General features: G+C 42.5%; 1 protein-coding gene across 2 annotated transcripts in view; it reads left to right on the top strand.

Moving 5' to 3' along the window:
* The window catches only part of LOC126418472 (mitogen-activated protein kinase-binding protein 1), a 912,885-nt gene that overhangs the window by 450,721 nt on the left and 434,987 nt on the right, over nt 1-27,177 (top strand). For both annotated transcript variants that reach the window (XM_050085246.1, XM_050085245.1), the window contains exon 2: nt 14,010-14,124. In XM_050085246.1, the coding sequence (XP_049941203.1) occupies nt 14,041-14,124 (84 nt within the window). In that variant the 5' untranslated portion in view covers nt 14,010-14,040. The remainder of the gene's footprint in view (nt 1-14,009; nt 14,125-27,177) is intronic.

The following is a 27,177-nucleotide window of genomic DNA, read 5'->3' as shown; positions in this document are numbered from 1 at the left end:
AGATGGGGGGAAAGTGGGAAAATGTTTTTGAGTTAAAGATCACCAGTCTGAGAGGAGGGGCTCCAGACCCCCCAGCCTATGTATGGTCGTCACTCATCTCTCTTTCTCATTTCCTCACTATCTTTTCGCTTTGGCTCCCACAACTATTGAATTCATCCACATCTCTTTCTCTGCCACATCCTCTATCCTGCCACCACTCTGTCCTCTCTCTTCCTCTTCCACTATTACTACTTCCTGTCTCTTCCACCGTCACTCTCATTGTCTGCTATTCTCTTACAGTATGAAAAAGCAGGAATATGCTCGCATGCCAAATTTTTTTTTGAGGAAGACAATGAGGACTGAGACAATGGTTCGCCGCTTTTCTGTGCTCCCACAGGAATATTTTTCAGCTGGTCACCTTTTCTCTGTTACAGAAGTGTGTATGCTGTTTATATAAAACGAATTCTGTAGGTCAGTAAAGTTTTGACAGTTTATTTGTGTATTTTGTCACATACAAACAACAAATAAGTGTGCATAATATAAGGTGAACAAAAATTTGTCTCGTATCAAATGGTTCAAATGGCTCTGAGCACTATGGGACTCAACTGCTGAGGTCATAAGTCCCCTAGAACTTAGAACTACTTAAACCTAACTAACCTAAGGACATCACACAACACCCATGTCTCGTATCCAACACATATATATGTGTCCCATCCAACGTATGTTTACAATACTCGACATAAAATTTCACAACATTTATAGGCTACATTTACAGCATACAAAGACATATGAAGAGGTTTCGTATAAGAAAATAATTTTTTTGTGCGGTGCTTCGTCGGCCCAGACAGGATATTACGTTCATATTTTACGTGTACAGGTATGGTAAGTTTGAAACTCTGGATCTCGGTAGCGGATAATATCCCCGAGAATATCATCTTAAGAACATGTCATAAAAATTTCGACGATTCACCATAAATAAAAATTGTAGAAGCGGTCATTCCCATGATTGGTACTTTTGATACCCAAAAACAACGGTTTTTCCGGTGTGACTTGATAATGGATAAAGATTTTCGTAAACTGGAAAATTTCGTTCCTAGATAAATGTGTAAACAATGGGCAGTTATTATTCGAACCATTTTCTGTGGTTAGTTATTTAGATAATTGCGGTCCACGCTGCAAAAATGACAAAAAACCGTTTTTTGCATTTTTCTGCTTAAGTACGGTAACTTTGAACCCCTGGTTCTCCGTGACGGATAATGATGTCGAAAAAAATTTCGTACTTCTCCGAGGATATCTTAAGAACGTACGATAAACAATTCAACGAGATGCCAAGAGTAGAAATTATAGACGTGACCATCCCCACAATTAGTGGCTTAGGTACCCAAATGTGATGGTTTTTCGAGATTTTCTCAGGGACCATCCATGAACAAATGGTGCTTTTATAAGCTGTTTGCTCAATTTGTATGAGCTGTAGGAAGTAGGGTTATGTTAAATTTCGACACTTTACTGTAAGATAGCTACAGAATGCCCGTTCTTCCGATAGGTATAGATGTTTCCAGAATGAGATTTTCACTCTGCAGCGGAGTGTGCGTTGATATGAAACAGTTTTAATCTGCCAGGAAGTTTCGACGCCAGTATGGTCATGGAGTGGACAGCTGGCTTTGATGTACTCAGTTCGCTCTGTATTGCAGTGTTATTTATTGGTTGAGTTTAAACCCTTCAGGATCACGAGTAGCCTGTTAAATACGTCTTCCTTCTTCCTCACTACCTTTAATTTTCTTGGTGCGTCAGGTCACTCTGCTTCATCATCCTAATGTTGATCGTCGTTTCAGCTCATTTACAATCTTCCACCGTTTCCCTAGAGCTGGATGTATCCTGATCTCTTTCCCACTTACTACAGTCACTTTCCACTTCTGTTTTATTTTATTCATTCATGTTTTTGTTCAGCCTCGTAAGGTGTCGGGCAAATCTCAATCATTTTTTCCGTGTCATGCCTGAAGTTTGTTCTGCATTTAAATAAAACTGGTGCCTTGGTTTGTCCTTCAAACTTTAAGTTATTTTATCGTCTCTCGAAAATTATCGTTGCTCCATATCCATTTGGGTATTATGGTTAACTATATTGGGGGGGGGGGGGAGGGGGGTGCGTGCTTCTCCAGCCTGGATGGTGGGCAGTGACTGGACCTTTCGCTGTTGTGGCGTTTCGGATGCGATTGATGCCATCGACTGATAGGGGCGTCTGGAAAGGCCCTCTTTGTCTCGTCCTTCCGCCGCACGCGTCAGCAGTTTCTGCCTGACTATTGTTCCCGCCTGAGGCTGTGGCGCTGAGAGTTGTGTCCTGCAGACGGAGTGTTTCACAGCCCAGGCCTCGGTCACGTTCTACTCTTGTGCAGCGCCGTGCGTGTAGCCAGAATTACTGGTTCGACGCCTGGCAAAGGTCGGGGTTGCCCGGAACTGCTTATGCTACCGTTATCTCGCCAAGGTTATTTTCTTGCTTGTCACAACCTTCTAGTTGTATTACCGTAGTAAATTGCGTATTTGTATAACCTTGCAGCACAAATGTATACCGCTAGTATATTCTTCTGCTTGGAACATTTCCACTTTGAATACCTTCATCTAATTAATTTGCCACGACTGCTGACACTGCATCTTCGGGACCTTTGCGTGGCCGAATGAAATGTGTCGCAGTACTGCACATCTGTGTTGCGATATGTCGACTCGTCTCTGAACTGTCAAATGTGGAAATTACAATTTAATGTCCACTTACAAAAGACTAGCAGATTAACATTGTCCTCCACAGGTGCCCCCTCTTTTATTTTTTAGCTCAGTACGCTGCACCAGACTTTTAAATTTTCTAGCGACCACTTTTGTTGCGATATTTTGATTTACGTGTACTTTTCCAGCGATATAATATTGTTCGGATTTCGCACAAGCCATTTTCGATATTGTTTCTCTGGACACAAATCACCAGTTCCTAGAATTCGATGTATTGCAAACAGAAATGTATCTACACAATGACGCCTTCTTTCTTGTTCAGAATAGCTATCAGTATGCCTGAGAACCACGATACCCATGCCTCAACAAACAAAATAGTTACTAAGTGATCTTGTCGCAAAGACACACGATGGCAAAAAGAATTATGCAGCAGGTTAGTACAGCCAGCCCAAACAGCACTCATCCATGATGAAAAGCACGTGCGTTCCTTTTAAAATTGTCTACTCCCTCTGTTTGTTAAAAGTCAATTTATTCAATCGCTGCTGAAGTACTGGCTCTTATTACCGTTTTGTTGTCGATTTTAATGCACATCGTTAATCCGAATATTGCTCTTGATTAATATGGAACCAGTGTTTCGAATGGGCTCATAAAATTCCACTTAAAATAATGTAACTAGGAACAGACGTTTTAAGGTGACAATGGACGACGCAGGAAACACTTGTTTAGAAGTATCTGTTTAGGCTGAAACAGTCTACCAAGTGCAGAAATGAATATGCCAATATCTGCCGAAGCAATAGAGAAAATGCGTCTGAACGACTTCTTAGGATATTCTGTTGTCCCAGGCCTACCGTAACAGCTCCTTTCCTCGAGAAGAATACTTTTTAATGTATTTTTCTGTGTGAAATTGTCTATTCGTACGTCGTTCGAACTTCCTTGATTGCAAAATATGGTCAGATTTGAATCGCTAATAACTACGAGACTGCTAATGCGTAAACAGTGGTTGACATCCCAACGGATAGATCATGTCTGTCCTGTGACGTCATCTCGCCATGTCGGTTGTCGGTGCATGTGTGTCTTTGTTACAGAATAAAAATATTTGCCGGAATTTGAGGGAAAACCAGTATTATTAATTTGAAAATTGTAAAACAATGAAAGATGTCGTCTCATATGCTTGGGAATTACGAAATTGAAAATCTCGTGTCGAAAGGAATCCAGAAAGCCTAAAAAGTCCTTGGTCGAGAGAATCGAGAGCTGCGACAGCGTCGTCGAAAACGAGATGAAACACGGCGCACAGCGATTCCTTAGCTGCCGCATCGGGCATATAACGGCCAACGATAGTACAAATTTGTCATTTATCTGTCATGTAACGTCGGCAGCTCGTGGGCTAGTCTAATACTTGGCCTCGCTACATCAAGACGGCGTGTTCGCGACTTCGATTCACGAGCGGGTCGGAGATTTTGTTCGCTCAGGGACTGAATGTTTGTGTGGTCGTCATCACTTCATTTTATCATCATCATCATCATCATCATCATCATCATCATCATTGATGCACAAGTCACCCAAGTGACGTCAGGTAGAAAGGCTTGCACCAGGCGGACGAACAGTCAGAGAGTGTGTCTTCCGACCAATAACGCCATTTATCCTCTAACCATTATACTACTCCGTGTAACCATTGTATTAAAGAGACGATAATTTAATTACATATTAATATGAAATACTTGTTATGATTTTATGCTGACATTTTCACAAAAAAATCTACGACGCGGAACCTAACTGAGCACATGGAAAGTTTTGTATTGCATTTTAGGTAACCCTTTAAGAACGGCCTGAATCGTGAACCTTCTACTACTTGGCATCTGTTGGAAACCGAGAGATGGGTTGTTCACAGTTAGCATCTTTGAATAGAACTCTCAAAATTGAACATTTTTTATCTGAACATTTCTTATCTGAACGTTTTTATCTGAACATTTTTGAACATTTTTTATTGTTGCAAGAATTTACTAGAACGTAAAAAGAAAACCCGTAGAGTTGAACCTTCCTGAAGGAAAGAAATTGCAATTTTATAGATTAATAGATCGTGTATAGGGTCAACATTTGAGTTCAAATTTGAATCGAATCCTAATTTTTGGTATATCGAAATAACCTTAATATTACAAGTATAGTGTTTCTTCAAAGATAAGCGAACAGTTTTGTGAAAACTGCTCTAATTTTGTCTCTGTGTAATCCGTTCCCACTCTACAGTGAAAAAGATGCCCCACATTCGTCCTTCATACAAAAGTGCCTAGTTACTCGTGAAAACAAGATTGGGAAAAGATATAATGTCGTACAGGTATTTGAAAGCGCCATGTTTAGCTCAATAAGAAACTGAAATTATATAGCTCACTTTGATTAAATCGATGCTGACTATATGCTTTATGCTAGATTTAGCAAAAGTGAAATACGCTGTGCTTCAGCTGCCCCATCCTACATTGTCGAATATGCTAAAACTCTTCGTAGCTTTGAGTTTAGGTGTCGAAATAACTTGTTGAGCCTTACTTGGTGTAGCGCTTTTCCCAGCTCTTCGAGTATCAGAAGACAGAGGTACCATTAGTACCGTTTATTGTGTAGCTCAATTTTATGTTTTATGTATGTATGGTGGAGATGAAACTCATTGATCAGAGAAGGAAATAATAATCCTCTGGTCCCAACTTCAGCAAGTATTACATTTTTTCTTAAAGAGGCAACTTAGAAATGTACAAAAAAAAGTACAGACATAAAAACACGCTGTCGCTGAAGAGAAGCTGATGAATGCGAATCTTTCCCGCACGCACAATCTCTGTGTACGAGGGCTGTTAAATAAGTACTTTCGTTTGAACACAGATCCCACTGATGAGACAGGTTGTTGTTACTATCGTGTGCTAGCTGCTAGCCGTCGCCGAAATAAAAGTGACACTGATTTATACATTACTCTGGATATGAAACCCATTTCTTGAATGAGTGCAGTATCGTTGGGAGCTTTTGAACGGGAAAACTTGTGAGGAGTAGAAAGTGAAATTGGGTGATGCTTATGCTGACCCTCTGCCATAGATGACAACTGATCGATTGATTCAAAGAATGTAAACTTAGTCGAACAGTTTTTGTGAGCACCGCGCTAGAGGCCGGCAGATGTGGCTACCGAAGAAACCATTTGAATAAGTTAATGGCATGATCGTCGATGAACATCGAACGAAAGTACGCGGAGTAACAGAAGCCGTGGGTGTGACGCCAGGACGGTAACTAATGTTTTATATGACGTTTTGGCGGTGAAAGTCATGTCGGCTCGGTGGGAGCCACTATTACTGACAGCTGACGACAAGCTGGTGTAACTTTTCAACTTCGAAGCTGCGTTAGTAGCAACTTAAGCGTCGATCTGTCAATGTCTATGGGTCCTGGATTCTTCATTACACTTCGGAAACCAATCAACGAAACAAAACAATAGGTTGCTACGGATGAATCTACTCGAAAGAAAAAGAAAGTGGTTTCTTCGGCCAGAAAAGCTAAAGCTGGGATTTTTTAAGATCGAAGTGCATCGTACTCAGGCTTAACGGAAAAAGAAAAAGATCAGTGGACAGTACTACAGGTGGATATTGGACTCTTTCTGTAAGAAATTGGTGAAGAAAAAGGTTATGTTTAACCACAACAAATTTATTTGGAGTTGTCGCAGAAAACGGACTTGAGTTGCGTTATGAATTGCTGCTGTATTCGCTCGACCTTATCTGCGATTTCTCCTGGTTCCCAAACATATAATAACGGCACTTCAGTAAAAATGCTTTTCAAATGGGACTGTCTTTATTAGCTTCTTCTTCTTCTGCAGCCTGTTCCCATCACAGAGGAAGCTGTTGCCAATGTATCGTTGGTCTTCCAGCGTCTCTTCCATCATTATGTATTTATGCTAAAAACCACATTTGTTAGTCTTCATTGCTATATTCGCGTCTGGTGTGAGAGCTATCTATCTTTATTTTCATCGATTTTATCTTCTATTTCAAAAATTCTCACTTCTCTCCCCAGACTGTCATTTTTAAACTTGTGCAATGTCGTGCAGCCTTATTCTGACCTCAGGAAGTGCATTTCTGAACTTCCTGCTTTACTTTAATGTTCAACACTCTTCACCAGTATCTCTGAGCCGTAAAGCAAAACTGGTACAGTAATCACTTTATAAAATGTCCCTCGTGTTTCTTTTATCGTTTTCCCATCTAATGTTCTTCGGGTTGCTCCAAACATGGCGTGGTACTTATTCAGTTTGTGATCGATGTAATGAGATGTGCCACAGACCAGATATTGGAAGTGGGACACTTTCAGTACGTCTGTTACCAAGGGTTCTTTTTTGGACTGAACATTTTCTTCTAAAACCATAGTTTTGGTCTTCGCAAAAATATTTTCGTGTTATACTCCCAGCAGATCTGTAGGAGACAATGAACAGATTTCTGAAGATCATCATCAGTTTGTTGAATAATAGCGTAATCATCACTAAACATGCGTAATCATCACTAAACATCATTGTTTTTATGTATTCTTTCATTTATTCTTTGATTGCTGGACTTACTTGCCCTGAGCTATTCTCTTATTGTATCAGCTTGACAATTCTTGCGCTTGTAAATGTCCGGGACGTTACGAAGAACGTACATCCTTAAAACGGGGCATGAATTTTTAGAAACAAATCTCTGATATTTACTGCCCTCGAAAGGCCACCACTGGCGTTGAGTCAGAACGCCCTTAGTGAAGGCACGGCGAGCCTGGTGTCGGGTCGCGTCTTTGTCCGCCTGTGGGCGGACGGTACACGAGGTCGTGCGTGCTGGCCGCCGACGACCGCTCCAGTTTAAGTGCGGGAGCCGAATGGCGTGTCCTTGGCCCTTCAGGACGTCAGTTGTGAGAACCTGGTATTAGTACGAATTATGACGACAAGCAACGCTGCTATTCTTCAACTTCAGCAAACATCATTGTAAAAGAATAATCGAACTCTTTCGAAATAGCAGGCTGCAATCTGATAAGTAAATGGATGTAGCTCTTTTCGGTAACATTTACTATATTGCGTTCTTCAAAAAATTGCTATGTTCACCTCTCATTACAACAAAGAAAATGTGTGTATAATACAGGGCGCATGAATTTCTTTGATTTTTATCTGTATCAAATCTGACAAAACAAAGTATGTTTTCGGTGTTCCCACGCCCTTTATACATTTAAATAAACCAATACTTTTTATGTACATAAACAGAAACATTTTTATAACGCCGCCGTGGCTGCAAAATTAAACTGTCACTGAATATATTTCAAGTTCCATCGCTTACGGTTAGTCGACTCTCGCGACGTTTTATCGGCTCATATCTTATGTCCAAAAGCTGAGAAGATATGCACACATCTTGCGGAAAAATACACGCAGATTACAACTGAAACTCCCTAGTCATCATTAGAGAAAAAAGAACAGCCTACAAGTAATACCGTTACTTCACACATACATTTCTTGTGGCGGAGTCTGCGATAGAGTTTAGTCTCTTCCTGAAACCACGCTCCTCCAGGTTCTTTTGACGTGACTTGATAATGGCCACGGCAAATAATAATCTTTTTGTTGTCGATGGGACGTCAAACACTCTTGGCTACCAGACGTAAAAAAAAAACCTGCAGATGCCTGTTAATGATCCCAGCGCGAATAAAATCTTCAAAATGATAGCTGATTCTCTTTCTTTTCTGTTTTGTTCAATTAGTCACTTAGAACTGGCTGGGAAGAAATCAGCCCCAAGTAACGATAGTTATTTATTTAGCTTGTGGATACGCTACAAAAATATTTACAATCATCTCAAATTACAAATTAATATCCAGATCATGAATGTATTCTATTCATCCTTTCGTCGTCACCAGGAACTGTATTGGATATCCAGGGAATGCTCTCAGAGGACATTCTTGAATTACACGGTGAATAGTCCGCTTTTAAGTGCCACAGCAACCACTTGGGAAAGTTATTTTCTTCCACTTCCGTTGACGATCGTCATACCTTCCAGTGCTGATTCATCTTCTGTTAAGGATCCACCAGCTTCTGCATGGCAGTGCAAGGCCGGGAGTCTTGATAGATACGCGCGGCATCTTTAAGTTCTTCCGTAGCCGCATCAATTTGCCATGTGTGTCTCCAACGGTCAATAATATTGAAGTCGTTGTCAACTGACATCCTTGTGGTGTCCAACCGTGGGTGACGAGAGCGAAGCTTTGCTTTGTTGACGTTTCGAATGTCTGCCTGAGCAGGGAGATGAGGGTTTTTCCGTAGTTCTTTGCACTACCGCACTGGTCCACTTTATCCCCGCAGATATGGAGGTGGTATGTGGCGAAATGTGGGTCGGCAGAAAGTAGGAGTAGGTCTGATTATACCAGTTGTAAGAGGCATTCTATGGTTGAGCTGTGTCAACAAGTAACCGCAGTATGAGAGTGCGTTCATAACTTCGTTGTATTATTATCGCTGTTTACTCTTGAGAGAGGCCAAATGGTAGCTGTGATTGTGATTTAATTACTGGAATGTGTACTAAGACGGACACAGGACGTTCTGTTCTTTCACTCTCTAATTCTGCGTCGAAGGTCATGAAAAGGACGAAGTAATTCAGAAGGGAGTGAGATAAGGTTGCATAATCTATGGAAAGAGCAGCCAGTTAAGGAAGCTAAGGAGGAATTCTGGAAGGTAATTATAAGTTCAGGGAGAACTAACAATAGCATTAAGGCTTGTCGATGGAATAGAGAGTCTGTCAAACAGCAGAGGACTTGCAAATACTGAGGGAATTATATGAGAAAATGAGTAACATAAAGTAGAAGGATTTTACTAGTTGGCAGCAAAGTTACCGACGACCGCAGAAGTAGTGGAGATATAAAATGCGGACTGGCAATAGGAAGAAAAGCCTTTCATAAAAAGAGACATATGTGGATAATGAATACAAATTTAAGTGTATGAAAGCCTTTTTCAGAAAGCACGAGTTTGAACTGCTGCGTTACATGAAAGTAAAAGATGAGCAATTAACAGTACAGACAAAAAGAGACTAGAATTTTTGGGAAAATAGTACTGCAGATGAATGTGAAGTACCAAGTGGAAGTGGGGAGAAAAGAGCATTATGACAGAACATGAATGAAAGAAGTCTTACGTTGACAGGCTTCATTATGCAAGTTGTAGTTAATTTGGCTGTGGAGTGGAGTGGAGTAGTGCAGGGACGGAGGATAGCAGAAGGTTATAAATTTAAGAGGGAGACCAATAAACAGGTGTGTGGAATGCTGTTGCCTGGTTGCTACCGTTTATGTTTTCTCAGAATGATGAAACGAGTTCGTCTCTTAGATTGTATGGACTTCGCCGCTTTAGCGATGAGACGTCACTTACAAGCAGACAGTGTATTTTTTCTTCTGTGGATCAGTTATTTACAATTTTTTTTCTGTGCTATCGCTTGAAGGGTCGTATGTTGAGTAAGTACGTATCATTTCACTGCATTCCACGGATTAGAGTGTATGGCACCATTTCGTTTCGTTGGAATAAATGGGTCCAATTAAATCAGGCCACCAGCTTTTCCAATGTGTTTCCATTGGATTTCAATTTCGTTGAGAGAGAGAGAGAGAGAGAGAGAGAGAGAGAGAGAGAGAGAGAGAGAGAGAGCATATGTGTGGGGAGGGAAGGAGAGGGGCGATGGCAATATTGCATTGCCTTAACACGTGTTTTCTAACAAAACTGGAGATGATCCGTCGCTCCATAAAGCTTTGCTGTACTTTAAAAGCAGCTTTGAAATCTTTATTTGTGCATGTTCTCACTTTTCGTCGCTATTCCATTGTTTTTGTCAGTGCCGTTACCAGTGTTCGATTTGTGCTTTTACCAATTGGGGGGGGGGGGGGGGGGGATATGTCTTAGGGGGTTAGTATAATTATATATGTTACTAGCTTGGACCGTGGCTTTACCCATGGTTAAACAGTTATTTATAAATAGATGTTAATGCCGAAACTCACTATTCACGCGTAAGCACTATCAGAAAGCCATCGCTTGTTATATCTTTAAAAGTACATTATAGGTAAAGCTTATTTACAAAATCATCTACATACAGATATACGAGGGGAATTCAAAAAGTAAAGGCACATTTGTGAAAAGCTGTACTTATTCTGATGATAGAAAACTGAAACATGCGTTATTTTTCTACATAACCTCCCTGGACTTCAATGCAGTTTTTCCGACGTTTTACGAGTTTTTTTACTTCATCAGAAAATACGTTTATCGGTTGCATCTGTAACCAATTTTGCACCGCAGCAATGACGTCTTCATCGCTTTGAAACCTTCTTCCCTGTAGTGCTTCCGTTAAGGGTCCAAACATGTGAAAATCGCTTGGAGCCAGGTCTGGACTGCATGGTGGGTGTTCCAGCACCTCGAATCTCAACTCCTTTATTGCGTCGGCTGTCCGTTTGGCAGAATGTGGGCGAGCGTTATCTTGCTGCAGGATGACACCTCTTCGCAGTTTTCCACGACGTTTGGATCTAATTGCAGGTTTTAGTTTCGTACGCAACACATCACATCCACCATACAATACAGACCTGGCCCTAAAGCCTCGTTTACGCTGGGGCGACGTCTTGCAACATCGTGGCATGCAACGGAAATGTGGCGTGCGTCGCCTTGTCGTTTAGTTCTAAATGTTTTGAAATGCTTACCTACTACGTAACACCTTTTCAAAATTAATAAGCATACATATTAATAGTAAGACTGTATTAAAAACTTTCAGTGTTCGGCTCCACAAATTTAAATTATATGTGAAGTTTTACTCCAGTGCGTGGGAAATAAACATCCCAGGTTGGGATGCATAAACTAAAACCAGAGGAGGGGATGGTCTGATGCAGAGGGGGGGAAATCCCCCCCATTCCTCCCCCCCCCCCTGCAAATCGCACAGTGGCCGTTACAGCAGATTTCCGATACTGGTGTTATTTTGGGACAATAAACCATAATCCTCCTTCCGAGGGTCTGTAATACAATTAATTTAACTCTACTGTTATCATAATTTCGCTCATTTCGTTCTGTCTCTTCGGTTAATCATTCTGAGTTACTACTCCTAAACGTCTGCTACTAATACGTAGCACTGTTAACATTCTCTCCCCCCACTACCCGCAACCCTAATCCAGGAATGTAATATTGCATGAAGATCTGATTTCTATTCGTAAATGTGGAGGAACGAAGATTAAAATGTAACTTTCGGTTGAGGTTTTTGGAGATGGAGTACAAAATCAGATTTCTCAGGGATGGGTTAGGAAATAAACTGTAACTATGTTCAACACCAGTCGAGTCACTATCTTGTAGCCGTTTACGGTTGCAACGGAAAACATAAATCACATAACCGGACTTCTATTTGAACACTTTCCGAATGTAAGCCCAGTATGTCAACCAGTCTTACCTCAGTCGGCCAGCGTACCAAAACTCCCGTGACCTTGACTTCAGAAGACTGTCATATCAAAAGTGTACGTGTGTAACAAAATCAGCCGATTTCGTCCTCTATGGCGATTCTTATGTTAAGATAACTGAAAAGAGAGACCGAAATCAGTTGACTCTGCTAGACTTGTAGACTTTTACCTAATACCTAAACCAAAAAATGGAAAAAAAATCTTTACTTAATAATTTTGTGCCGACTTTGGAACCCATTTGCTAGAAATCATTAATCGCCTAAATGAATATATAGCACGTTGCCCGAAGAAGAAGCCGTACTTGCGTGGGAGCCCAACCAGGAGACAATACGGATCAGGCTGACCACAGACTTTATCACCTAACAAAATAGCTTGTGATAGCTTATTCGACAACCCCCGACATGGACATACGGCGAACACTTGTCGGACTGCGTAGCGAGCCCTGCACGCTTGAAACTAGACTGCTGACTCCGTTAATGAAGTGGTAATTGCTTTCATCTCGTGGCGGAGGGGCTAATTTTCGCGTAGTACGAGAAGGGTCGTTGTCGCCTTCTGTGTGTGTTGCCTACGCTGACACGCCAGATGTTATCTCGGCTGCCGAAGCGAGTGCTCCCGCCTTCTCGAAGAGTTCGTGACGCTGCCGCTAGAGTGCAGCCGCGTACTGCTCTCGCTTCGCGGCTTTGGCGCTGATCCAACTGTGCGCGCGAGTTCAAACCCACGTGATCATGCTTTACTTCCTACCCATAGCACAGAATACACAGCATACAAAAAGGAAAGCAGACGGCGGACATTTTGATTTGTATGAAATCAAGCGCTGCAACGCCGTATTGAAACCGAATAAATGCGAAACTATAGCCGTCTACTACTACGGCTCGAGAAGACATTCTCACGAAACGGAAATAATCCAACCGGCTAAATGAAAACTCCTACGACAGAAACTGCTAATGAATCTTTAATTAAACACTTATCATTTTATGACTGTTCACATGTGCAAGCTGCGAACGGCCACTGCTTTTGGCTTCAGATGACAATGAAGTTACTTTAATTTGTAAATATAGGTCTTTTGTTTGTAGGAGTTTTGTTTTACTTGTTATAATATAATAGTAATAATGGCGTGTGACGAGGGCCTCCCGTCGGGTAGACCGCTCGCCTGGCGACTTGCGCGTTGATGGGAATGAAATGATGATGATTAGGACAGCACAACACCCAGTCCCTGAGCGGAGAAAATATCCGACCCAGCCGGGATTATTAACATCTCTTTCAGTAGAAACAGATGTAGCGGGACACACTACACGAGTTTCAAATTGTTCAAATGGCTCTGAGCACTATGGGACTTAACATCTGAGGTCATAAGTCCCCTAGAACTTAGAACTACTTAAACCTGTATATCCTAAAGACATCATACACATCCATGCCCAAGGCAGCCTAGAACCGCTCGGCCACTCCGGCCGGCATAATTTATTTATTTTTCGCTCTTATTCAGCAGTTTCGCTAATAATCTGTTTTGTAATTTCATGTTTTAGATTTATAATTCTAAAAATTTTAATCATTAATGAAAATAAATACATTGCTTAATATAACGCTTGGATTATTGTATTTCAAACTAGTAAAAATCGACTCGCTCTTTTTATTGTAGATTGGTTTTAAAAGCTGAGATAGCTAGATTCGAGTCTGTAGGGTATCTACACTTATCTTTTCATCAGAGGTAAGTATCGATACTTTGACCTGAATGCTCTCTTGATTTTTAGAGAATGTCCTGAACCCAACCCTAACTGTAACCTGACAGCGTAAAGATGTTCTATGGCATTATGTGCAGGTTCCGTAGAAGCGTTCTGCTGACTGTGGTGTGGTGTTTAAGCTGAGGTGATTTGTCTGACGTCTTTCTAAGCAGTGTGCGGTTTCTTGTGTTGCAGGCATAGATGGTAGACAACGCTTCGGTGAAATATGAGCGCACCCGCTGGAAGCAAGGTGATCCGTGCGCCGACATTGAAGCGAGGCAAAAGCGACGAGACACGCATTAGTGAACGGGTGAGTACTGTACAAACCACCAACTGAAAACACGTCATCTTTCTCGCATTTACCGGGATTCATACGATGGCACACGATGGAGAACAGATTTCTATATTTTTTCATTTTTTGTCGCATATTCCTTGCTTAGCCAAGCAACGTCTTGGTAACCAATTTCTTTGAGTCTGCCTCTCTTGTCAGATATCTGGTACCACAGATTGTCCTCATTTCTGTTTGACGAGACCCGGACTCCAGTACTGTGGTGAATGGTGCTCTTTCCTGATAAAAGCAAAAAAGAAAAAAAAAAGCAAAGTGGAAAGCTCTTTCATTGGCTATCTTGATTAAGGGGGGTAGGACGTCAAGCGGACCGACTTGGAGCAGGAGAGGCACCACAGGACATTTTAATTTCCACTGTCTATACTTTTACAAGTAAATTCATAAAACTTTGTCAGCATGACCAGGAAGGTTTCAGGATTCACACTCGTAGCAGCGGAAGTTCGAAAACATAACAAAATAATTTGTTTAACATGCGAAATTTCATCATTCTTTCACTTACTAATTGCTGCATTTGTTGCTATAGGTACACTTTTCTTCATAAGAAAGAGAGACTGTTCGATGAATTTTGCACAGCATACAAACCATACTTACAGGTGTTTGAAACTCTAAAATCTGTTTAATTTATGAGAAAATGGATGAGCTGTTACGTTTTAAACTTCATGTTTAGAAAAAAATCAAATTTTGTAGTTAATTATCTCAATTTTTACCACAGTTTTTAATGGATTTGGAAAATTCTAGAGTTTCATACACCTGTAAGTATGGTTCGTATGCTGTGCAAAATTCATCAAAGAATCTCTCTTACTTGTGAAGAAAACTGTACCTTCAGATATAAATGCAGCCAACAGTAAGTGAAAAAATGATGAAATTTCGTATCTAAAAAAAAAATATTTTGTTATGTTTTTGCACTTCCACTGCTATGAGTGTGAATCCTGAATCCTTCCTGCTCATGCTGACAAAGTGTTATGAATTTATTTGTAGAAGTATAGACAGTAGAAAATGAAATGTCCTGTGGTGCCTCTCCTGCTCCAAGTCGGCCCGTTTAGCGTCCTACCCCCCTTAATTACAGTAGGAACACATGCTATGACAAACTGTTACATGGATGACTTGCTAGAAGTCCTGCCACACACTGAAATAGGAATAACAGCGCGTTTTGTACATGGCACCTACAAGGTCGCACTGCGTTCACATTGCGAGTACGGTGCAGTAATAAGCCATTCACGACAACTTATTGCAGTACACTATGCAATGAATCGTACAAACTATTATTAGCGTTATAAGGTGATCCACGACACAGCGTCTACTTGTCGTTAGTCGACTGACATGCCGAAAAAACCTATGTAGAGAGAGAGAGAGAGAGAGAGAGAGAGAGAGAGAGAGAGAGAGAACCGTTTCATATGCCAATTGAACACTAACGCAGGTGGAGCGTTATATGCCGGCCGTGGTGACCAAGCGGTTAAAGGCGCTACAGTCTGGAACCGCGCGGCCGCTACGGTCGCAGGTTCGAATCCTACCTTGGGCATGGATGTGTGTGATGTCCTTAGGTTAGTTAGGTTTAAGTGGTTTTAAGTTCTAGGGGACTGATGGCCGCAGCAGTTAAGTCCCATAGTGCTCAGAGCCATTTGAACTATTTGGAGCGTTATCCTTAAAGAAGTTTGTAACGATTAGTAGATACTTGACTCTTCTCTTCGCTGTCCAGACAGGCCGTGTAACACTGTGCTTCAGCAGGGCTTAATTTACCACGGAGGTCATCGTAGCAGCAGAACAGAATTTGGGGCACTCTATTAAATAAAATTTTTAAAAGCAAAACAGTTCACCTTCACTTGCCGTCAAAGGCTTCCTCTGGCGACATAGTTCAATGGAAATTGGTGCAGGGTACTCCGAAGCGTGCATGGATCTTTTTCAAAACGTAATCAAATGTGGACATAGACATTCTCTTACATTCGTGGAATTTATCAGGATATGATCGTAAACTCTCACACGATGTATTAAACTCTCCAAACAACTTTTTCTGTTTCACTAGAGTACTTTGAATAAATCGACTTTCAGAAATATATATCCTTCCAGCATAAAATCGATAGCAATGCGTCCGACTCTATAGTTTGTCTGATCTCTGAAGAACGCAACTGTACACCGCAGAACCAAGAACTACTGTTCAGGCCTTTACAGCGTCGGCTCGCGATCTGACGTCATCGAGCGTTCTACCCGCTCCCCACCGTAACCTGAGAACTGCACACGGACCACGTGTTGATTTTCTGCTTTCTAGAGGGAAACTTCGTGCACCTCTGGTGCGGCAACCAGACTATCAAACATACAATTGTACCGCGCACTGTAAGAACTGTAATCGCCATATGACATAAATAATAAACAACTTAATTGTCTAACGGAACTCTTCGCGCCGATTCATTGATTTTTGCTAAAAGTCACTGTGTTTACATACGACGCAACTTTGAGAAGACCAAAACCAAGTTTCGCAGACAGTTTTTTGATATCATTATTGCGTGTTAGGCCTGACTCGGTTTTGTTAGCTCTTTCAGACATTGGTTTTTATGGGCATCAGTTCTTTTAGACGAATGGTGTATGTAAGATCAGCTGTTCAGATTTTTCCATACATCCCTGAAAGAACATACTGTTGGTGATCCCCTGCCGCAGTAAATATTTTCGAAATTAATTCACTGACTGCGGATTTCCGTGACATCAGCTGTATTAGGTACAGACCTACATCCTAGTAACGACCCATGAAAATTTGTGCCGGAGCGGGACTCGAAGCCGAATTTCCCGCTTATCGCGAGTGATTGCTTTAACCACTTCGGCCATCCGTGCATGCTCCCCGGACTGACCCAAACTTCCATGTGGTCATCATTCTTTAGTAGACCTACACCTAATACTGCTGATGTCACGGAAATTCGCAGTGAACGAACTAATTTAGAAAATGTTCAGATTTTCTGAGCACAGTAAAGTGAGATTATTAATAGCTTCATATTTTTTTTTTTAATAAACAGAATACTGTTTCCTCATACATATCAGTGAAATCTTGGAGGGGAAAGAAGAGAAGGTAGAGAACAAGATTGTTCATGAAACTATCTTTAAAAAATCATACACGCAAGTTATGTGCGCGGAACTGTTTTTTCTATTTTTTATATTACACCTACCTTGATCATACGCCTTGTGTGTGTGGGGGGGATGATACTTGGGATGGCTAGAAAACTTCACAGTCAGTAAAGACATATTCTTATTCTTTAACACATAATCACTGATTGTCTTGTCGGCAGCCATTCATTGTGTAAGATCGCCTCCGCCGCTAAAAGCGGAAGTGGGTAATAGCAGTTCACGAATTAGCCTTCTTCACTGGATATATCATTGTCGTCAAGCAGGTAGATTCTGGAAATGCAGCAAATATATCGTATTTATATAGTTCTTTTATCTAATAAAATAATGGGTTAAATAGAGAAAATGAATCTCCTGGTCAATCCAGTGCTACTATTTCTTCATTCGACATGAAAATGACTTCTCCAAAATTAACCAACATTTTAAAAATCAAGTATCGCTGTGAGAACTGAGTCGTGATTCAAATGCTGTGGAGTGTTCACGTGGCGCAAAAATCGATTCTAAGAGACGAAATCTAGTAGCGAAACCCTCATTTCCAGAGTAGACATCTTTGTGTTCACATGAGCCTACTTGGGAACATAAGTCTGAAGAGCAAGAGATGTGAACATATTGGAGGAGTATTGCATTATTAGAAACTGTGTTGGACCAGTACTCCAACATGAAGAGTTTCGGATTCGAATCGGTCGGCTTAAAGAACAACAACCCACATGGGTATAAATACACGGTTGCGTTTTGAGGCATATTCGTAGCAATTCATTTCATCAATAACTACCACGATGAGAAAATCTTTCACCCCTACTGGTGGTTCTTTAAAGGACAAGGAGTGTTGGTGTTTGGGTAGGCACTGCTTGTACATTCCGACCGCAATGCAAGCGCGTGTTCGTCCTTGCTCGCGAGCTTCCGCTGCCGTTGGCTGTTTACTTCCTGCAAGGCTGCCCCGCCTGTTCTCACGGCTTGTCTACCGCCACGCCGTGGGAAGTCTGTTCACGTCGCGTCGCGATCAAGCGGGAACCTTACCTTTCTTCAAGCGAAAGTTCTCACAATTGAAGCCGGAAACTGCAGCCCACTTTCCCCTAACCTCTGGTTTGCAATGGCACTAAGTACTGCAAAATGACTGCCTGTCAAAAATTGCATTCCGCTTGCAGATTACATCCATAATTCACCAAGGAACTAGTTCCTTGGATACAAAACGTGAACTGACATGAATTAGGTTGTGGCTGTTTACAGTGAAATATTCTGAGATTCCGTGGCCCCAGATTATGTTAAAGTCTCCTGCTTTGCCGTTTTGTACTAATCTGTGCTGGCATTCTTACGCACTTCTTCGGAATTCACCCGACATTCCTACCGTGGGTGTTTCGAGAAACTGCAGATCAGCAGCAGATAAGTATATCTCAGACTAATTTCTTTTCTACAGTTTTTTTAACGAAACCATGTAAATTTGGTTGATATTATTTCGAAGCAGCGCTTACAGTACTTATATAGTGGCAAGATTTCATGTCTGTTTCTACGAAGTATTTACTTTCGCTAAAACTACTGCCAAGACTACGTTAATTCCAGAAAATTGCCATAAAGGCATAATATAGCATCAAAGCGGTGGTCGTAAATAGGGTTAATTCATAGTATTTGCGGAAGTTTCGTAGCTAGCGCCTTCCGTGCATGCATCACGGTATACGTCCTTGCTTCGCGTGTTGCATGTATTGGTAGGCGCCTCCTGTAATGCAGCTGCGCTCATCATTCAGCATGCTGAATGTAGGGAGAATTGCTTAGCAGTACCACTAGTTCTTGTAATTACAGTTTCTCCAACCTTCCCTCCTAGAAAGTGCAAAAGGCAGCAACACTTACCAAAAAGAAAAAAGGCTATTCTTTTTTTCCTTGCAGATGCCTAGCAGTGCATGTTGCACTGAAACATTTTCCAACAGAATGTGGCAGCTGTATGTAAACCAAGTACCATGTTGCCTTCATCGATCTAATGTTGAGCCAAATTATAATTTAGTGTTAAGATTTAGCTTTAACTCTAATGTAAAAGCTGTTAGGCGCCAGGAAGGTCAATCAAACGTTTCGGACATAATACAATTCGTTATGGAAATCGAGATAGATAGGAAAGCCCTGTGGATGAGTAGATAAGCGTTTTGGGATATTCTGTGAGGTTCTCCCACGACCAGAGGTGGGGCAACATGAAAAAACTGTCGTTGCTGTGAACGGTCGAGTGAAATACGTAGCCATGAAGATCTTTGGTTTACCCTGTTATCTACAGGGTTTACAGATAATAAGAATACTTACACATATATATTACTGTCAGTCTGCCGAACAGTTTTCTCTGCTCACAACCAGACTTTCAACTTGTAACACCTACTGGATAAATCCTAAGTTTTCCGAAAAGAAAAAAGAAATTTGTTGAAGACTGTTTGCTAAAGGACAACACATTACGTCCTGTGCCCCGTTACATAATAATAGGTTTGTTGGCTCACTATCTTTTGTAACTGAATTGCAAAGAGAATACCTATCCACCAGTAGAGTTGCATGTAATACGGAAATTTATACGTATGTGTAGAGAGAAAAAATTTCTATGAACTCGTGGGACACGCTGTTGGCAACAGACAAATACCCTATTGTCTCATCATCCTCAAAATTCATTGTTTGTTGCTCAGTGGAGCCTCTGGTGTTGTTTACAACAGTGGTTGTTTTACGAGGACGGCCGCTGTGGCCGAGCGTTTCTAGGCACTTCAGTCCGGAACCAAGCTGGTGCTACGGTCGCAGGTTCGAATCCTGCCTCGGGCATGGATGTTTGTGATGTCCTTAGGTTAGTTAGGTTTTAGTAGTTCTAAGTGTAGGGGACTGATGACCTCAAATGTTAAGTCCCATAGTGCTTAGAGCCATTTGAACAATTTGTTTTACGAGAGCCGTTCAGTAAGTGTTGCAACACATTTTTCTCAGGCAGTTTCGTTGAAAAACTTACCCGCAAAGGCAATGATACCGAGTTCGAGTCTCGGTCCGGCACACAGTTTTAATCTGTTCATATGTTACATAATTACAACGAAAAGAAAATGGTAAGAACGGGAAGGTAAGTTGTAGTTTTTTTGAAATAATAGAAGAGCCCACACATGGTGTCTTGGCCCTAGATCCCCAGCTTTCCAGCACTGCGTCAATCGAAGATGGATGGGGGCAGACCAACTGTCGTGTTCTGAAAGAAACTATGCCAGGATTCACATGGAGTTTGTAGGGGAAGGACTGATGAGACGGGGAAATGAATGAATAGTACTCCCCAGTGTGTGTGTGTGTGTGTGTGTGTGTGTGTGTGTGTGTGTGTGTGTGTGTGTGTGTGTGTGTGTGATTTATAACAACTGAGTAACCTCATTTGGTGGTCGTGTGAGGTATGGCCCTCGGGTATATTCTCACTGACGAACATGGACAAGTATATTTAAAGTGATACATTTTACATGTGTGACGTTTACTACGTGCCCTACTCGTAAGGTGTCATCCGTAGCGACTCGACGTCGGGGACGCCACACACTTAATAGATACTTCAGGACTACCTAGAGATGCGGCTTAACCAGAAATACTTCCAAAATCTGCTCCGTGATCTCGTTTGGTATTTACATGACATATTCTGTGAACAACCATCTTTGTTACTAAAGATTATGCAGTGCTCCCGCTATGATGTTGAGAAACTTGTGTAAATGAAATTAATCTCGGTATTTTGAATCTCAAGGAAAATACTGATTTGATGATAACTCGCAGTGGAGTAATGGATAACTCGCAGTGGGGTACTGACATCCAAATATGGACATCTGTAAAGACAAGTAGCATTTTAGGGAACCAGAGTCGTGTGGCATTTGTCTCACAATCGAGGGAAGCGGAGGTGAATTCTCCACCCCGCCAACCATATAAAAGCTTTCCGCGTTTTTCTTGGAGCGGTTCCTTTGAAGAATCCGCTACTCATTTCATATGTGCGCTTCGTCTGTAATAAACACTTCGTCGACGAGACATTAAATCTGCTTTTGCCAAGGAAATTATTCAACTGGAAGCGTGTGGTACTAATTTAAAATGTGTTTGGTACTTGGTATATGGTGGGTGGATGGATGGATGGAGAGGGTTTTAAGGGCGCACGACGGCAAGGTCTTCAGCGCCCGCTCAGTAACAGATTGAGACGCGTGTCGAGAAAAGACTCAGAACAATAAGATTAAACAGAACGTAAGACACAGGAAACAAGCTTGGAAAACTGTGCGCCTACCCACACCGAAGCGTGGGACGAAGCATGCCGTCAGCAGTAAAACATGGACAACTCAGGAAGAAAGTGGTAGAGGGAGCTAAAGCAATGTAGCAGATGGTAGTGGCTGGCTGACCCAAGGAGAAGGGGAGGAGCCAGCCACTGTGCAATACACTAAAACCTCCAGCCTAAAAGTTTAATCCAGAGTCCAGACACACATAAAACTTTAAAACCATAAACACACACGTCTTATCATTAGCTAAAACACAGGGCAGAGATCCCCATCAACTTGTGCTTCTGCCCTTGCATCACGGTATAAAATGCAGTCTTTTAAAATGCGCCGGACACAGATTCGCACACCACAAGCATCACAAATCGGGGGATCCTCCCGCCGTAATAGAAAGCTATGTGTGAGGGGACAGTGCCCAATCCGAAGACGCGTGAGGGTCACTTCTTCCCGCCTGAGCACCCGGCAGGAGGAACGCCACGGCCCAGTTGTTGACTTCAACAACCGCAGTTTATTGGCCGTCACCGCCAGCCATTCTTCCTCCCACAACTCCATGCACTTCTTGCGGAGTGCAGAGATGACACACTGCAGGGGAATAGGACACTGGACCACATCCTGCTCTCTGCAGGTCTCCTTGGCAGCCCGATCGGCCTGTTCATTGCCCCATATTCCTACATGACCAGGCACCCAGCAGAAGGACACCTCCTTACCACGCCGTTGTTCATATATCTGGACCATCTCCTCAGTTGGGTACAGATTCTGAAATGATTGTAAGGCACTAAGAGAATCGGAGCAGCGGAGAAATCGATTGCCCCGAACACGATTCATCTGCTCCGGTGCCATCAGGATAGCGTGGAGCTCCGGTGCAAAAACGGTATATTCATCAGGGAGGCGAATCCGGGTAACATGATCAGGGAACACTACAGAACAGCCAAGGATTCTCCTGTTTGGAGCCATCAGTGTAAACGACGGTAAACCGTGATGCGCATCTAAAATGTTAAAAAACTGAGATTGGAATGTAAAATCTGGTGTACTCTCTTTCTTAAAATTAGTCAAATCTAAAATAAGCCTGGGTATCCGGAGGAGCCAAGGTGGAAATCTGCTCCAACCGCGACGGAAAACGTGAAATCCAGCCATATCCATCGCACAGAGGCAATCCTGTGCGCGAATCCCATAGGGCCGCGTCGCTCCGAGACACCGTTTTGCCAAGGGTTAGTATTGCAGTGTCGTAAGCGTAATTTTTCAGTGTAGGTTACTAAGTGGGTGTACCCACAAAGTGGCTGTATTTTACTGCTGTTGACAGACAGAGAGAGTGAGAGCCGCTACGAGGTTTGAACAGCGCCAAGGCGGGCGCTGAGGTTGCGAGAGTTGAGCCTTTGTGGTACGGCACCGCACCGCTGGAGCAGCTGTGGCACGTGTCCACACACTTTGAACGAGCCGCGTGGTTCTACTGATGCAACGCCGTCTTTCTCCCTCTGTCGTGTAACCAGCTATGTCGTAGGACTGCGCCTAAGTTCTTAGCGCGCTGTGTGTGTGTGTATATGTGTTTTCTGTTTGCTTTCTGCCAGTTTGTTTATTTTTCTTTGTTTAGTCTGTGTGTTTGAGAGAGGAGCGTGGGGAGCTTTTACTGACAAGGAAAGCAGACACCTAACGGATTTTACTCATTTTGTTCGTCTTTCACACAGTTACAGTGCGTACTTTGATTAGTGGCCCCCATTGCTTCGTCCAGACGGCTCGCTGTCAGATGCCAGCTAATTTGAAGACATTTATAAATCCCCCATCTTTAAACAGGTGGGAGCCGCTATTCACCGCACTCCGAGCAGGTGGTTCATTACGGATGCAGACTGTCGCTGTTGTTAGGCGGTGAGCGTGATGATGAACTCTGGCACAGACCTGAAGCGTGGAGTGACGTATCCATATTGTCAAACGTCATTTCAATCTGATGCCCAGTCCGGTTAGGGCTACACCTGCTGCAGAGGCGGCAGCTCTTTTTACAGCTAATAATGGGACCTCGCCTACTCATCTAAATTAGTAGTTTGCGCAGGTCTTGGCTAGAAATGAAAGTGACAGAATTGGGAGCTCCAGATGGCCGAGAGTTTAGAAAATATAGAATTTTTTGGCGCGGGTCGGGTGAAGCATGTGCCATTTTCGTTAGCTTAGGTTCCAGACAGCGGTTGACGCAGGAAGAAGTACAGAACGGTAAACCTGGAGCCCTGGGGTAGAATCTCTGCGAGGAAACTTTTTTGTTTATTTTTTTTATTTTCAACTTTTACATATTGTGCACGTGTACAAATGGAACAAAAGTGAATCATAATAAACTACTGTGGTTCAAGATAGTCTCCTAGTACTTATACGCAGTGTTGTCAACGATGGGGAAAGCGTTGAATGCCTTTGGTATTGCCCATCAACGTGTGCCTCCTGTCGCCGAAATGCCGTAAGGACATTCGCCCTGTTTGCAAAGCGCCTCCCACCCAGTGGTTTCGCCGGCCGGAGTGTCCGTGCGGTTCTAGGCGCTACCGTCTGGAACCGAGTGGCCGCTACGGTCGCAGGTTCGAATCGTGCCTCGGGCATGGATGTGTGTGATGTCCTTAGGTTAGTTAGGTTTAATTAGTTCTAAGTTCTAGGCGACTGATGACCTCAGAAGTTAAGTCGCATAGTGCTCAGAGCCATTTGAACACAGTGGTTTCCACAGTCGTTGAATGAGGTCGAAGTCGCATGGACTGGGATGTGGTGAGTAGAGTGGTGGGGGGGGGGGGGGGGGGGGGGAGGATCCATCGTGTAGCACTGAATGTTCCAAGCGCTGGTCCCGAGCCACTCTCGCTTGTGGTCGCAGTCTGTCGGTTGATTTCGATAGCTGAGAATCTTTATTTTGGCTGGAGTTATTACAGATTTTTCGAATGATGCTACCTCCGTTTGACTGCAATAATCTTTATTTTACTGTTACACGATCCAGATTTCGACCTTACCCATTTTGAATTACAAAAACTTATTTGTATCTCAAAAGACATCAGACTGGTATGAAATACAAGTCCTTGTCGATAAAGCATTTCTGGTTATATAGGCCAGATATGTCATTAGTAAAAGTGAGAACATCTCTAAAATACCTAAATATTTGCAAACTTTCATTTCTGGACATTGTAATAAAAATTATTACACTCAAATGGCGGCAGCAAAATTGGAAAGATTTCGGTAATGGTTGTCACGGGTTTTCGAATGTATTTACTGTAATTATGGTGATGCCACACGTGCGCACGATATACCATACTTACCAGACTTACGGAATGACCCTCACATACAAAATTATATACTTTTAGTATTTTACAGTTGATGGTTTACACGTGCTGGGATGGTATTCATCGTAGAAACAGGAGAAAGAGTAATTGTTTCGGCATCTTGCACACGTTATAAACGCAGGGTGTTCACTATCACGTGGTTGTTTTAAAGTTTGTATAGAAAAACAAATTTGGTTTACATTCATTAAAGGTTCTCTTTCATTGAACAGTTTGGGAGCAAACCACACGTACCGAATGCCTTTTATGTTTGAATTACAATTCCTTCTTGGACAGATATTTCCTATTCGAAAGTTTCCTTTGCCCTTCCTTTTCATGCCTATTACGAAAATTTTAATAAATACGATACAGTTAGCATTATTTCAGTTTATATGGAGTGTAAGCAACGCAAAAATCGCAAATGAAAAAAATAGTTCCACATAGGGACTCAACCCCACGACCTTCAGATTACCGTCATGTACTCATACCACAGTGCAACCGCCGCCTGGAAATTACGTTAAGAAAATGACTTTTGGATCAACCTATCCGAGCCAGGCATGCTTCTTGGCCATCTGTCACTTTAATTTCTGGCCAAGCCCGGCATAAAACATAAATTTGAGGGAAGTCGGTGATAAGTGGATGCAATATCTTTATTAGTATCTACAGCTGGATGACTTGTCCGGCGTAGCCGTAATAAATTATATGCAGACATCTTACTCGTGACTCAATCTATCAGTTAGTGAAAACGTTATCAAAAATTCTAAATCCCTACAGTAGTTCCAGAGACTGAAGTCCACATACAGACAGAAAAACATAGCAGAAGACTTTAAATTATATATATATATATGTAACGAACACTGCTCTAGTACGATGCACTTCCCAAAAGTTTTCCAGAAGTTAAGAATCAAAGTTTTAAGATGCTGTTCAGTACCATGCCAGAACGCCAGCCGTCGAGCACCGGCGTTAGAGCAACCTTCCAAGGCGGCGGACTAGAAGTCTGTCCGCACTGCGTTAGCCTCGTCATGTTTACATTTTTTTCAGAAATTCCAGCAGACGCTTGTAATCGCTACAACGAATCACGCGTCTTCGGAAATGAACAAGGCAGGGAGCCGCCATAGGCCTCCGCTCTCCAAATAATTTTAAAGAACTCCTACAAAAATCACCCGGTGAAACCTAAATTCACATGCGGTATAGGTCTCTAGAGTTCTCTGAGCAAGTCAAAACTATCTGTAATTTTAATTACTGCTTGAGCTAAGTTTTTTCCTTTGAAATAGCCGAACGTTCAAACCCTACTACTTGAGAAGTGACAGGCACAAGGCATTGCCCTTTGGAAATGGCAACGCAGTGACAGCCAACGGTATCACATGGCGTGTTGATGGCGGAAGTAGTCCAGACAGCTCGCTGTCAAATGTCATCTAATTTGAAGACAACTATAAATCCTCACCCTAAAACAGGTGGGAGCCGCTATTCACCGTGCTCGGGCGTCTGTTGAGAGCAGGTGGTTCATTACGGACGCAGACTGTCTTTGCTGTTAGGCGCTGAGTATTTCTTGTGGGCTGTGACAGAGCAAGTGGATAGGCGTTCAAGAGAGAGAGCTTTACTAATGGAGTGATGGAGGTAAACAGTGAGGTAGACCGCCTGTAGCGTCGTGTTTTGGAAGTGGGGCCGCGCTCTCTCCGTGTTTGACCCGCTGCACCGCGCCGCCCCTGCCCCACATCGAGGCGATAGTCGGCAGAGCGCCGACCGTGAGAAACCGCAGCTGCGACGCCGCCAGCTGATGGCCGCATCTTGTTAACGAGTTCTTCGGGAAGTACCCTAGCGTAGCCCGCCGGAGTGGCCGTGCGGTTCTGGGCGCTACAGTCTGGAGCCGCGATACCGCTACGATCGCAGGTTCGAATCCTGATTCGAGCATGGATGTGTGTGATGTCCTTAGTTAGGTTTAAGTTGTTCTAAGTTCTAGGGGACTGATGACCTCAGATGTTAAGTCCCATAGTGCTCAGAGCCATTTACTCTAGCGTAAAGAAATCTCGATTGCTGGCCATTAGAATAACAAATAACGAAATTTTGCTTATTGTGCGAGAACAGTATAATAGGATCACTATGTGATTAAACGTGAGGTATACAGGGGCCGAAATGTACTAAATAGAGGTGCTACTTTTGCAGAAATTATAGCCCTAATCAGATTGAAATGACGTTTGACAAATATTGATACGTCATTCCACGTTTTAGGTATATGCCAAAGTTCATCAACCGTAACTATCTAACACCCTTTGTATTGCGCTAGATCAGGACATCATGAGCGACATGTGGTCTTGCGTTACCTTGTTGAAAGATAACTTCTCAGATTCCTCGAAGAAAGGACGCAGGAATCGAAGAAAGGACGCAGCCACCGACTTCAACGCCTCAGAAATCGAACACTTGCTGTCCAT

The sequence above is a fragment of the Schistocerca serialis genome, chromosome 9 (genome assembly GCF_023864345.2).
Source record: "Schistocerca serialis cubense isolate TAMUIC-IGC-003099 chromosome 9, iqSchSeri2.2, whole genome shotgun sequence".
NCBI classification, from domain to species: domain Eukaryota; kingdom Metazoa; phylum Arthropoda; class Insecta; order Orthoptera; family Acrididae; genus Schistocerca; species Schistocerca serialis.
Note: the sequence above shows the minus strand (reverse complement) of the source record. Positions and strands in the feature narration are given on the sequence as shown.